Raw genomic sequence first — 14,359 nt, forward strand, 5'->3', positions numbered from 1 at the left:
ATTACTATTCAACTAAATTTGTCTACACTATCAAACTAGTTTGACAAAACAAGTGTGATGTGCCCAAATATGCTAGTGATGTGCCCAAATATGCTAGTGATGTGCCCAAATAGGCTAGTGATATGCCCAAATATGCTAGTGATGTGCCAAAATATGCTAGTGATGTGCCCAAATAGGCTAGTGATGTGCCCAAATATGCTAGTGATGTGCCCAAATAGGCTAGTGATGTGCCAAAATATGCTAGTGATGTGCCCAAATAGGCTAGTGATGTGCCAAAATATGCTAGTGATGTGCCCAAATAGGCTAGTGATATGCCCAAATATGCTAGTGATGTGCCCAAATATGCTAGTGATATGCCATCAGCATGTCCATATATGGGCATATCATATTTTTATAGTGTATACATAGCTTTAGCCTTTTTTTTTTATTTTAAAAGTAAATTACCTGCATATTTTTTTTAAATAATGAAAATATATTTGATGTTATTTAAAATGACAAAAAATCCTCCTTATTTAAAAATAATAATAATTTAAAATAATAATAATTTAAAATAATAATAATTTAAAATAATAATAATTTAAAATATATTTACCATTAAACTATATATTCTTAGAGTTCTTTTTTCAAAATTATAAATAAATTATCTGCTCATTTTTAAATAATGAAAAACTATTTTATGTTATTTAAAATGACAAAATCCTCCTTATGCTAATAACAAATTTAAAATATATTTGTGTTAATAGGTTTGCCAGCTGACATTTTAGATGGACACCGTGACCGTTTCAAGAAGCAGTTTGACTCCCTCAAGTCGTGTTTCTTACGAGTTAAAAACCTCATGTATTTTAGGAGATTAATCCAAGTGCCAACATTACCTGATGTAAGTATCATCTTGTTCATGTTAAGTACCTTCTTGTTCACGCTAAGTAGTTTATTTTTTCAGACTATATTAGGTTTTTTTTCCTCATGCCAAGGCCACATTTATTCGTCAAATAAGGTTTATAATTAATACAGAATATTAATTTTTGTTTTATTTCACCTTATTTATAGAGGGTGACCCTAGACAGAGTATGCTAACAACCAGGGGCCCCTCTTGATGAGTTATGATAAGTGTCTGTGTGTGACAGTGGCTGTGTGTGTACTCGTACACCAGGGTAACTCCTTACTCATCTCGAAAGATGTACTAGGTTCATGAATCAAATGTGTACACTGGACCATGTATGCTTATAAATAAAAATACAAATAAGAAACATAGTATGTCAAGTGCATATTTGAGTTTATGATGATCACTAAATATTGACTTAATATTTAATTGTCATTTATTAGAAAATACAGTAAAAAAAAAACCACATTACCAAAGAAATAGTAAGTTAAGTACTTATCATGGAGTAATGGTGCTATATTCTGTCATTTAATGAAGTCTAGTTCTTTTATTACAAAGAATATTTAGGAGGAAAAATTTTACTATATGCATTTTAAATTTCTTTTTATTTCAGAGTCCTCCAAACTTCTTCATCAAAACGACAGATTACAGCCATCATTACACGCCAGCCGTCGTCTTGCAAGGTGGTGATGTAGAATCGGAAACAATGAGTGTTACAAGTCACGAAAGTCCACCTGTAAGCAAATTAATTTAAATTTTATGCAAAGTAGAAATATTTGAGTATAATTGTAAGATTTGAGTATAATTGTAAGCATAATGAGTACCCAGGGTTGATTGAAGCTAAGTTTCATTTTACTTAGATCATTACCTTATTCATTACCAATTAATGTAATGTACCTGTAGACCATGTGACACATACGGTCACCATTTGTAAAATGAATAGCTTGTCATAAATATCAAAACACTACATGCAGCCAATTAGTAGAACCCCTATTAGGAGGACACCTTGGAGGCTGTCCCTTTAATAGGGTATAATATGGTTGGTTGAGTGGAGCTGTAGCTTGGTGGTTATGATGCTTGGCTACCAATCTAAGGGTCCTGTCATATGTCAGGGTTTTTTTCTCATGACAAATTACAACTCCACTCCCAAAGACTTAATAATAAGTCTTTGTTTATGTAGAGCATCTTGTGTATATGTTTGTCTTGTGAACAGGATTGCCACCTTTAAGAAGGATAGTGAATGAATTCACTTGTGGTAATCCTTGGCAATTTGCCTAAAATGAGAATTAAAAAAAAACAAAACATATATGGCTCTTGTTTGTGTCATAAGAATGTGTCCACTTAATAGCTGTAACTCAAAAGAAAGGGTTGTAATGTATAATATATACAAACATCTCACATTATGTTGGATGTATTCAATTTTCTGGTTTTACTTTATTTTCAGTAGCATCTTTGTATATGTGCCCATATTTTCTAATCTTTTTTTCCCCATTTTCCATTAGAGTCCTCGAGAATCAACGTTTTTTGACGACACCAGCTTCCAAGATCTGCTAGTGGATGTAGATGCTGCCCAGCAGAATGGTCAGTTCAATTCACCACCACCAAGAGATGACCGGTAATGACCAATTTATTTAGACAATATGTGTAAAAATACTAGTATACTTATTTTACATTTTTCTTATTTTCCTTTTAAATTAACAATATAATTATTTTATTGTTTGTTTAGGGATTGGTTGATTGACCAACTGAGGCAAGAGATTAGTAACTTAAAGTTTGAACTTGAGCGAGTGAAAAAAGACGACCAGAGAATCATGGATGATATGAAGAAAAAGCTGATGGACTTAACGAGACAACTAGAGGAGTATCGATCTATAGGAAGACAAATGGTTGATGTAAGTTCTGTTCTAGAATTTGCCTGCTTGTCTTAAGTGCATATTTTAATATTTTCATTTAAATAAAATCAATCTATCAATTCAATTTATTCCATAAAACTAAGGATATGTACATCATATATATATATATGTTTATTATTTCCGACTTAGACACAATGTAATGACATAAGCGCAAGTAATTTTACCAATCACAATGGGATGGATCACCTGATTATCCAAGTGGGAACCAAACTTAAGCCTCCTATTATTTTTAAATATTGTCTTCAACTCTGTGTACTTGTACTACTAAAGCTCTGTATCAAACTAGTTTGACAAAAAAAGTGTGATGTGCAAAAATATGGTAGTGATATGCCCAAATATGGTAGTGATATGCCCAAATATGGTAGTGATATAACATCATGTCTATATATGGGCACATCACATTTTTTTGTCACATAAAGTTTGATAGTGTAGATAGAGCTTTAGTTGGTACTCTACAACACTGGTATTATGATATTGATATTTTGCGCAATGTGTACTGAAATACATCTACCAAATTTGACTTAATTATTTTACTTTTATTTATTATTATTGATCTTGTTTGTAGGAGAATCGAACTATGAAGCAACAACTTGAAGAAGTGTTGACGAACTCTGACAATATTAATGCGGTCAAGGAACACGCTGTGAAAAGTGAGAGTAAGTATTAAAACTAAAAATTAAAAAATTAGAAATCTGGGTTGAGTTCAGATTGTATACTAAAGCTTTGTTACACTATCAAACTTTATGTGACAAAACAATGTGATATAACCATATATGGACATGATGATGTCATATCACTACCATATTTGGGCATATCACTACATAATTTAGGCATATCACATTATCAACATAAAGTTTGATAGTGCAGCCAAAGCTTTTACGGTTGGTGTATTATATCAGAATATCGTATATTGTATCTGTGCTAGAAACATGATCTTCTAATATTGTCTTACATTTTTTAGACAAAGCTAGGGTGTATGAAGATAAATTTGTTAAAATGAAAGAGGTTTATGGCAAGTTAAGAGAAGAACACATTAATTTAATAAGAAAGGTACCTTTTTATTATTTTTGCTATTTATAATTTTTTTTGTATCAATACATTACTAATGTATTTAGGTTGATCAATATTATATATATATCAGTAGAACCCCTCATTTAGATATCCGTATTCAAAGACACCCCTAATTAAGAAACGCTGAGAAAAAAACGGGGCACAATATATTTTTCACATTTACAGATGTCTCTATTAAGGGAACACTTTGGTTGATCTTGGAGATTAATTTTAATTAATTAATCTTTAATAATAAAAGTTTATTTAATACATTTTGGAGGTATCCCCTTACTAGAAGTTTGAATGTAAAACATTATGTTTAAATTTACTTTTACTTCATACATTATTTGTGTGTTTTATTTACAAGTTCAAAACAATAAGATAAAAAAAGATGATTTAATTGGTTTGTCTGTACTCTGTAGAATGCTGATGTTAACAAGCAATTGACAACGTATTCAAAGTCCGCGGAAGAAACAGAGTTTGCTAAACGAGAATCCGAAGTGTTGGTTCAATCATTACAGAGGGCGGTAGACGACAGGACATCTGAAGAAGAGGCACTACGAAGGAAACTGGAACAACAAAGAAAACAAATATTTGGTAACTAGAATTGTTATATTTGATTGAAATAAGAATTGTTATTGTAAAGTAATTCACACAGAAAATGTGACATTAATCGGCAACTAGCAAGAATTTGTTTAATACATTACAGTTCATATTTACCAGTCTACTAGATCTCTTAGATCAGGTGGCCAATGTCTGCTAGTTTGATTTTGATTTATTCAATATCGACTAGTTGTTCCTAAGACTAGACTAGGACATCTACTATGGTGGAAGAGCTTCTGCTGTGGCAGCTCCAACTCTGTGGAATTCCCTACCAATTTCAATCAGCCACTCTAAACTCTTCAAGACCCAGTTGAAGCCTTTCCTTTTCAAACAAAACTTTAATTTAAATTATTGCCATCGTCTATTTTAATTTATGTACAGCACATTGAGAGATTTTTTATGTGCGATATATAAGAATGAACTATTTATTATTATTTATTAAAATAATATTTTAATTTGATAGTTGCTGCTATGCAAGAGGCTGAGGAGAATCTTCTTCGTGTTTTAACTCAAATGGACGACCCACAGTTTGCTGGCAGCACCTGTACTGCTGGTATGTTTCGATTCATCACATGAGTTACTTTTTATTTCAATTAATATTTGTTTTTTATGATCGTTTAACTGAGGATTGTATAATGAAACATAATTTTATATTCCATAGAATATTTCTTAACACGGTGTGATTCTGCTCAGAAATCTTTATCAACGTTACAAGATAGCTACAAAAATTACTATGGTAACAAAGAAGGTAAGATGGATCATGACTTTATTAGGTTTACTAACATTATATTAAAATATAACATTGTATGTTGAATCACTACATTATTACAGATTTTGAAAAATGATTTTTACTGTCTTAAAATATTATTTTGTGTTTTTTTCCTGCAAAAAGTTCATTATAATAATGTTGTAATTGTAGATTAAAACAACAAAATGTATCAATATTGAGTTGATTTTTCAGAGTTGGAGAGTTTGGTTAGAAGTCTTTCAACGTTTTCCAACTCAATTGGTGAATTCCTTCTTCTGGGGAAGTCTGCATCTCACATGGCTCCGCTTGACTTAGGAGAAGGTATACTATGACAAAATATAGTCTAGAATTTGCATTTCTGCTATAAATAGTTACAAATATGATTGGTAAACTTATACATTCATTGATTTGTTTTCTACAGCTTTAGCAAATTCATGTCGCAGCGGAGGACAAACTTGTTTGGATTTTCTGGGCGTTATGAGGATTGAGAGCAGCGTAGATAACACGCAACGGCACAAGTCAAAGGCTGAAGATCAACTTCAAGCCATCATCCAGGCAGCTCAGGTACGTGTATTTCTACATGTTCCGGGGAAAGCATTCAAATATCAAGGTTTCATCAAATACAATAATCTTGTAGAAAAAAACGAAATTTGATGAAGAAAGATAAAATGATAAATTATTTATGATAAAATAACTATCCTTTTTATTTCATAGTTAATGATTTTATCTAACATATTCTCTTTTTTATTTTCTGTTTTAAAATTATAATAATTTCAGAATATTATACAGGTAATAATGAACAAGTATTTAAATCAGAAATACAATCATCTCAATACAATACTAAGAATAGACTAACCATTGACTTGACCAAAACAAGCATGTTAACTAATTACATCATAACAAACACAGTAATTTACCAAAAAAAGTAAATAATTTAGAAAGCTGGCAATGCTTTATGGGAATAGTGTTTGTATCAATAAAAAATAAATAATCAATATGGTGATTGGTATAAGCTTTAGTTTTTGGCTCATGGTGCTTTTAAAGATGTGGATTTGATACCGGAAAATGCGCATTTGTTATAAATACATAGAAGGGGGGTACCCCGGTGTACTAGTTCATACAGCCACTGTCATGGACAGAGAGAGCGACGCAAATGGCTGCAGGACATGACAAGACCCTTAGGGGAGAAACTTGTTATTGAAAATGTAACATCTAGTCCACTGTGCCTTGAGCACTTTAGTGGATAAACGCTTTATAAATCTTATATTATCTTAATGCTAATGTTAATTACATGAAAGGGTGAATCATATTAATAATAACATACTTTACCTGTTTTAACATAAAGTTTAAAATGCATGTACGTAATTTGATAATATGGTAGACTATTAGGATTTGGTTAATAAAATAAGATTTTTTACATTACCCTAAAACATTTTAGTATAATATTATTTTTGCTTGTAGGAGTTGCTACCCAAGGAAGCAGATATCAAGGCAGAGCTTGGAGACATTGTAGATCAAGAAATGCAAAATACCACCGAGGCTATTGATAAGGCTACTGCAAGAATTGAGGTTAGAATAAGTTGTTTGTGGTTTTCATACTGAATGTGTATTTGATTTGTTAATACATTAGAACTCTTATTAGGGAGACATATCCCAGACCCAACCATGTTTACTCTTGGGCTTGGCTGTAGTGTTGAAACAATACCATCCCCTCACAAATAATAATAATAAATAATAAATTTGGATTTTTTAGCACATAATACATAAAGCCTCTATGCGCTTACATAAAAATAAAAGTAATCCGTGAAATAAATAAAATTTTAAAAAGAGCAGTTAAAAATGAGAGTAACAGGCCATAAAATGTATGGATCTCATCTGAATTGAATACGGTTTCTTGGAGTGAAAATATTTGTTGAAAAGGTGAGTTTTCAAAAGCTGTTTATTTTATTAATAGTATTTTATTATATTTTTAGGAAATGCTTAACAACTCACGGAAAGCTGACACCGGCGTTAAACTCGAGGTGAACAGTAGAATACTTGACTCCTGCACGGACTTGATGAAAGCGATCAAAATCCTAATAGAGAAATCAAAATCATTACAAAGAGAGATTGTTTCAAATGACAGAGTATGTATAAGCAATACCGACTCTAATTAGAGTAGAAAAAACTATGGAATTATCTCCCTGTTTTTTAAAAAATCTGTAAAATGCTACCTTTTAGCCAATTAAACAACATAACTATTGTTATGCTCAATATTTTATCTCTTTCTTTGTTATTTTATTTTTTATTGTTCTTTATATTTCTTTTCATGTATTATACATATATGTATTGTTGGGTCCCTCGTGAGACAAGCCTTTGCTTCTAGTGCGGGCCCCAGTTATTATTGTTATAACTGAATAAATGTGTATAAATGAATGAATGAAAATTGTTAAAGTTTTACCATGGGTCTTTTTTTTTTCAGGGAACAGCTTCAACAAAAGAGTTTTATAAGCGTCATCATCGTTGGACAGAAGGCCTCATATCTGCTGCCAAGCTTGTCGGCTTTGGAGCGACACAACTTGTGTAAGTTTACATAACAAAAGACAACAAATTGTTATGGCAAAAATTAGGCTGTAGAAAGTGCCAAACTGTTACAGAATGATATATTTTTTCTTTAAAAATAAACTATGATTTTATTTACAGTGAATCAGCTGATAAGGTTATGCAACGTAAAGGAAAATTTGAAGAGCTTGTTGTGTGTTCGCACGAAATAGCGGCCTCTACGGCGCAGCTTGTGGCGGCCAGTAGAGTTAAAGCACACAAAGAGAGTGAAAACTTGAAGGGATTGTCTACGGCTTCCAAGGGCGTGGCACAAGCTACTGCAAGCGTGGTAGCATCATCTAAGTCTGGTGCTCAATTGACGGAGGAAGGAGGTATGTTAAACATTTTTTGTTGGTGTGAAGGGTTGTCTAAGGCTCTGTCTACTTTATCAAACTGACAAAAAAATGTGATGTGCCCATATATGGACATGATGATGTCATATCAATACCATATTTGGGCACATCACATTTTTATGTCACATACAGTTTGATAGTTTAGACAAAGTTTTAGAAAGGACTGGTGTTAAAGTTCTATCAGTGAATTTATGTGGCAAAACAAAAGGAAAATGTGTTTATACCAAAAAATACTCATACCTCTTGGTCTATACAGAAAAAAAATTTGCACACAAGTGTTAAATTATTTTATCAATAGTTGTTTCAATGATTATTTTGAACTTTTAGATGTGACAGATTTTACAAAAATGAGTCTCACTCAGACAAAGAGAAATGAGATGAACTCTCAGGTACGAGTGCTTGAGTTAGAGAGCCTGTTGGACAAGGAACGTGTCAAACTGGCTGAGCTGAGGAGAAGGCACTATCAATTGGCTGGAGTCAGTGAGGGATGGGAAGAAGAAGAGGTAAGGAAGTGATCAGGCGTAGAAATTATTAGAGAATAGTTTAATAGTTTGAAACCTGACCCCCCCTCTACTAATTATTAATCGCATTTTTATTTTTTAAAAAAGATTGTCAAGAAATTTATTCAATCTTTGTCCATTAAAATCCTGTTTAAATACAGTTTGAGAAGGAAAAATTATAATTTCAAGACATATTTGTGGAGTTTTACAAACAATATAATTTTCCTTTCTTTTATATGATTTCTAATAAATTTTCGTCATCAGATTTATCATAATATATAATACTTTTTGATTTTTATTTATGTTATCATGAATGAATTGACATTTTGGCTTATTTCTCAATTGTCTGCTATGCTACCCTCTAGCTGCAAAAAATGATCTTTCTGTAGCAAAAGCTGTCATGATAATACATCTTTATCATCTTGAATCATTTAAAACAATGTAAACACAAACAGTATTTTGACAACATACTATTAAGCTCTGTCTACACTATCAAACTTTATGTGACATAAACATGTGATGTGCCCATATATGGACATGACGATGTCATATCACTACCATATTTAGGCATATCACATTTTTTTGTCAAACTATTTTGATAGCATAGACAGAGCTTTAGCAACAAATTCAAACCATCTGGAATAGCAACCATTCAAACAATTATTTTAGGGAAATAAAAACAACGTATCAAATCCACCAAAACTTTTAAATGTGGCTTTTGACAAACTGTACTCATTGCTTTTTAGAAAAAGTTGTTGAAATTGCTAATATAAAATGTTCTTCTTTTTTCATTGCTTGTTCCCTCCTCCTCTTACATAGACCAAAAGCTAGATTAATTAAAGGTTGGTTTAAATGCTTCATGTTGTATTAGCTTGCTATACTAGAGTTACACATTATATACTATACTGTACATTATATGGATTGTAATGTTAATTTTATTGCAGTTTAATGTCAGTAGATAGATTGTAGTTGATGTAGTTTTGCTGTAGATTCACCGTAATTGTATACTGTGTTTACTGCTTAATGTTTATCATTCATTGGTGTGTGGTATTCTTCATCCTAGTTTATTCATTACGTATATATATAGCGGCCTCTTCATGAATAGTCGCAAAGCAAGATGGCTATAGAAAAAGAAACAGTGATGTTAAATCATACTCATATTAAGAGTGAAAAGAATTTGACTTTTACTTTTTTCACTCTTAAGCTCTTGTCTACACTATCAAACGTTATGTGACAACAAATTTGGTGTACCCATATAGGGACATGATGATGTCATACAGTATCACTACCATATTCAAGCATATCACTACCATATTTGGACACATCACTACCATATTTGGACACATCACTACCATATTTGGACACATCACACCTTTTTTTGTCAAATTAGTTTGATAGTGTAGACGGAGCTTTACAAACATTTACACATTTTACTACTACTACTACTAAAGTATTGTTACTTTTAGTAGTATTGTTTGTTGTGTATTGTCATTTTATTATAATGCATTCACAAACTTTTATTTGTGGTCGATCACAAACAACGCGTTTTACCAAATCATTACGTTATTAAGTTTATCTATTGCTTTGTTTTCATTTTGGTGTATAAATTATCTCGCGCTTTTGAAAGTACTTAATTCTTTCTTGCATTATTTATATTACTTTCTATTGTCTAAGACACAACTTTCATAGTCTTCACTTTGTTTATACATTCATTAATTTATGATTATTTAATGTCAATTTAATAATATTAATTCATGTGTTACTGTCAATATTATGATTTCATGTTGTTATACTTTCATTTGCTGCTTTCATATTAGGACTTTCCAATTCATTTATGTGACAGGACAGACAATAAAGCTCGGTCTACACTATCAAATATGGTAGTGATATGCCAAAATATGGTAGTGATATGCCCAAATATGCTAGTGATATGCCCAAATATGCTAGTGATATGCCCAAATATGCTAGTGATATGCCCAAATATGCTAGTGATATGCCCAAATATGCTAGTGATATGCCCAAATATGCTAGTGATATGCCCAAATATGCTAGTGATATGACATCATCATGTCCATATATGGGCACATCACATTTTGTTCTCACATAAAGTTTGATAGTGTAGACAGAGCTTTAGATACTTTAAATTGAATCGAAATACAAACCATCCTTATCACCCCAGTTTGAATGCTTATGCAACTGTATTCTGCTCCTTTTAAAATATTTTTTATTTATCACCCAAGTTTTGTTTTATTTTTCTTGCACTTATTATTTGCATGTATTTTGTTTAGTCACACAACTACTCACATTTGTTTAGTTTTATTTACTACTAACAATACTATATTTTTACCATATTAAAAAAAGTGTGTCATTGTCTCAAAACTCAAAAGACTAAAAAAACAATGTTTTGCACTGTTTAATTGCTACCCGAAAACATTTTTGGCCAGCCCAAGGGTGTTCAGGTATTTTTGGCCAGCCCAACATTAAACAGGTTTAGAGGAGTTGATGAATCAACTTATTAAACCCAATAATGTCACTCGTCTGTGTAAATTGGTCTTACCATCATCCGGTTATTCTTGCCTTTAAACTACTCTTCATTGTATCCAATTTTAAAAATTAATTTTCTCTTTTCTTTCTGTAGAACGGAGAAAACTTTCAATCAATGTTGCAACAAGCGAAAGAAGAGTTCCTGTGAGCTGTAGAATGAATCACAGAGGGCGCTTTGATATCAGACATGTACAGAGAAGAATATACCAATATTATATATATCCCTATGGTTAGATTTATCTACTGCAGTAACTGTTGTTGAGTATCACACCACCTGCAGTGGTACTGCAGTAATTAATATTTACTATGTATAGTGCTCATAATGGTGTTTTAGGTTTGAATTCTACCCTTTTTTGCTGAAATTCATTGGTATATTTCACCATACAGTATTTCCAAATGTCATCATGGGACAGTGCTTATGAAACAACCAGTGATTACTGCAGTGACTGCAGTAGATTGGTTTGACCTGGTCAAACACTCTTTCACTTATATATAAATATCTTACAATTTTTGTGAAGGATCTTTTTATAACTTTTGTAAATACATTCTGATATATTACTTTAGGGTAACATTATGTTAAGTAGGATCATGTACTGAAGAAAAAAAAAACTATGTATTTAATGAAGTGCTTATTTGAAATAATGAAAGTAAATAGAAAACCAGGAAGTGTGTAACTTTGCAAAATCCATCGCTTGTGGTATATTCCTAATTTTAGCCATTTTCAAAAAATAAATATATATAACTTAACAAAATAGGCTAAACAGTGACACAAAATTGCACAGGAAAACTATTGAAATTTTTCCATACATACAAATATTAATAAAAATATCAAACTATTGAGATTTTAGTAGCTATATCCATACATACAAATATTAATAAAAATACTGAAAAGATGACAATTCTGTGGGTATTAGTGGCTGGATCTCAATAGCAAAAAATATTTGCGCAGATATTTTAGTAGCATCATCTCTCCATACGCAAATAACTAAAAAAAAATTACATTGATGTGGGTATCAGTGGCTGGATATTAACGGAGATACAAAATAAAAAAGCAAAAAGCTCAATCAAAATGATAAAGTAAAACAACCAGAAAAAAATTGCAAAGCTTCCTAACCCTCCCTCAGTGCATATACTTTAAATATTGTTACATTTTAAGAAGGGTCTACTCAATTTCAAGTATGTTCTCCCAAATTCTACAAAATAATCATAAACATTAGATAACAAATAATTGAAATAGTCTGTGCTCGAGTAAACATTTTGTAACTGACATTAATTTTTAATCAAGATATATATAAAATTTGAAATATTATTTCTGCTTTAAGAAAAATCAGAAGTCTCCCAAATCATAATTAAGTAATTTAGTATAAATATATAATATATGCTTCAATTTTAGTTTGTTTTCACAAAGTCTATTCACCTTTTAGCCTAAATTGGACAATTTTTATGTTTATTCTCGTAAATTATTATCAAAAAAATAATTGAAAAACTTGTTTTAAAAGTACTTTGTTTGAGGAATGTGCTAACCAAAAGCATAATGGTCATTTTGCTATCTTACAATGCTAATACAAATTGCACAAATGTTTAAATAAGACATCGTTGTGTTTACTGCCAAAAATATACATCATTTTAAATGATTTTCATTTAAACTATTCATTTAAATCATATAATCGTACAATATTAAATTGATAGCGAACATTAAGTGTTAAATGAACGGCGAACAGTAAGTGTTAAAGTAAAATTTGTGACGAAAAACTTTTGTCGGGTAAAAACTTAAAAAGTGAAAAAAAAAAAAGAATTAAACTTTAAGAACCTAAGCACAAGCGTGCGTTGCGGCTGGCGATGATTTCGATTTTCTTTTAATTTTAATTATATTTTATTTTATGTATCAAACGTTATATTTTGAAAAATTGGCAAATGTTTTTGAACAACCATAATGAAAATGTAATTTGATTACAATAGGAAATTATTTATTATTTGCATAATTCTTAGTTTCAGATATGCACACAGTTTAGATGTACTCCAGACATGATACCTGTAGTTAATGATGATAATAAACATATTATATATTTCGGTATCAGTTTGAAAATGCTATATTTGGTTATATAGTCATATTATTTATGAAATAGACATTGTACTTGGAAATCATTGTAAACATCTGAAATGAGTTTGATCATAGAGATATTTCTCTATGATTTGATATAATCGTAAACAAAGTTTGTATAATGTACACTTTTAACACTTAAATTACAGAACGTTTTAAACGTTGTCTTTGGTCAAAGACTACACCCCTATAATGTATATTGGCAGATCTGACCATAAAAGCCAATTTTCACAGACGAGCGGTAACGGTAAGCAGAAAACCGCGTAGCTTGTTCCGCGTACTATATGTATCTATCCTGAGAGCGGAAAAAAGCGTAACTTGTCCCACGTATTATGTATCTATCCTGAGAGCGGAAAACCGCGTAACTTGTCCCACGTATTATGTATCTACCCTGAGAGCGGAAAACCGCGTAGTTTGTCCCACGTAGATTCTGTATCTGGGCTCCGCATTGTGTGTAAATGGTCATAAGGAATAACATTAGATTCTGTATTTTTGTTACCGTTACCGTTACCGTTCGTCTGTATAAATTGGCCTTAATTTAGTATTTTTAGACCATGCCCATCACAAAGTCGTCGTTAATTAATTGTGTAGCCTAACTATCACCCACATTATCATATTCAGACGAGCATGTAAGTTAATTTAAGTAAAACTTATTTCTACAGTAAATGTGCACTTAATACTATTGTATTTTAGTAGCAACAATTATATTTTATTAAATATTACTATTTATCCGAATGTTGAACAAAACACAACGTTTATGTCTGATTAGTACATAGGCACTCCACATATTTATTATCAATTATATTATTATAAATAGTTTTATTGACATTTTGCATCGCATAAATAAAATAGTACTGTATTCTTTTTCTATATAAATAATATGTAAACCCCGGGAGATATAGCTACGTTTCACACGGATCCGTACCGATGCCGGTATAAACACAAATGTACAGGGTACACACCGAATTGTGTCATCACTATTCGTCCGGCCGCCGGATCAGGGTTGTGTGTGAACGTAGACATGACGTTGAAATAAATGAATGGGATTTTAAAATATTTGTTGAATTTATTTGTCATTTTTTTATGG

At 31.3% G+C, this 14,359-nt stretch overlaps 1 protein-coding gene across 2 annotated transcripts in view; it reads left to right on the forward strand.

The window, feature by feature from the left end:
- The window catches only part of LOC140045437 (huntingtin-interacting protein 1-like), a 31,404-nt gene extending 17,076 nt beyond the window's left edge, over positions 1 to 14,328 (forward strand). Inside the window, exons 9-26 of one of the 2 annotated variants that reach the window (XM_072090334.1) lie at positions 744 to 877; positions 1,494 to 1,616; positions 2,383 to 2,495; positions 2,607 to 2,772; positions 3,359 to 3,449; positions 3,755 to 3,843; positions 4,266 to 4,440; positions 4,910 to 4,999; positions 5,108 to 5,194; positions 5,408 to 5,515; positions 5,616 to 5,758; positions 6,656 to 6,763; positions 7,168 to 7,320; positions 7,656 to 7,756; positions 7,877 to 8,106; positions 8,455 to 8,630; positions 9,447 to 9,469; positions 11,266 to 14,328. In XM_072090334.1, the coding sequence (XP_071946435.1) occupies positions 744 to 877; positions 1,494 to 1,616; positions 2,383 to 2,495; positions 2,607 to 2,772; positions 3,359 to 3,449; positions 3,755 to 3,843; positions 4,266 to 4,440; positions 4,910 to 4,999; positions 5,108 to 5,194; positions 5,408 to 5,515; positions 5,616 to 5,758; positions 6,656 to 6,763; positions 7,168 to 7,320; positions 7,656 to 7,756; positions 7,877 to 8,106; positions 8,455 to 8,630; positions 9,447 to 9,458 (2,099 nt within the window). In that variant the 3' untranslated portion in view covers positions 9,459 to 9,469; positions 11,266 to 14,328. The remainder of the gene's footprint in view (positions 1 to 743; positions 878 to 1,493; positions 1,617 to 2,382; positions 2,496 to 2,606; positions 2,773 to 3,358; positions 3,450 to 3,754; positions 3,844 to 4,265; positions 4,441 to 4,909; positions 5,000 to 5,107; positions 5,195 to 5,407; positions 5,516 to 5,615; positions 5,759 to 6,655; positions 6,764 to 7,167; positions 7,321 to 7,655; positions 7,757 to 7,876; positions 8,107 to 8,454; positions 8,631 to 9,446; positions 9,470 to 11,265) is intronic. The other variant, XM_072090333.1, reaches the window with a different exon arrangement.
- The last annotated feature ends 31 nt before the right edge of the window (positions 14,329 to 14,359 follow it).

This window comes from Antedon mediterranea, chromosome 3 (assembly GCF_964355755.1).
Source record: "Antedon mediterranea chromosome 3, ecAntMedi1.1, whole genome shotgun sequence".
NCBI lineage: Eukaryota > Metazoa > Echinodermata > Crinoidea > Comatulida > Antedonidae > Antedon > Antedon mediterranea.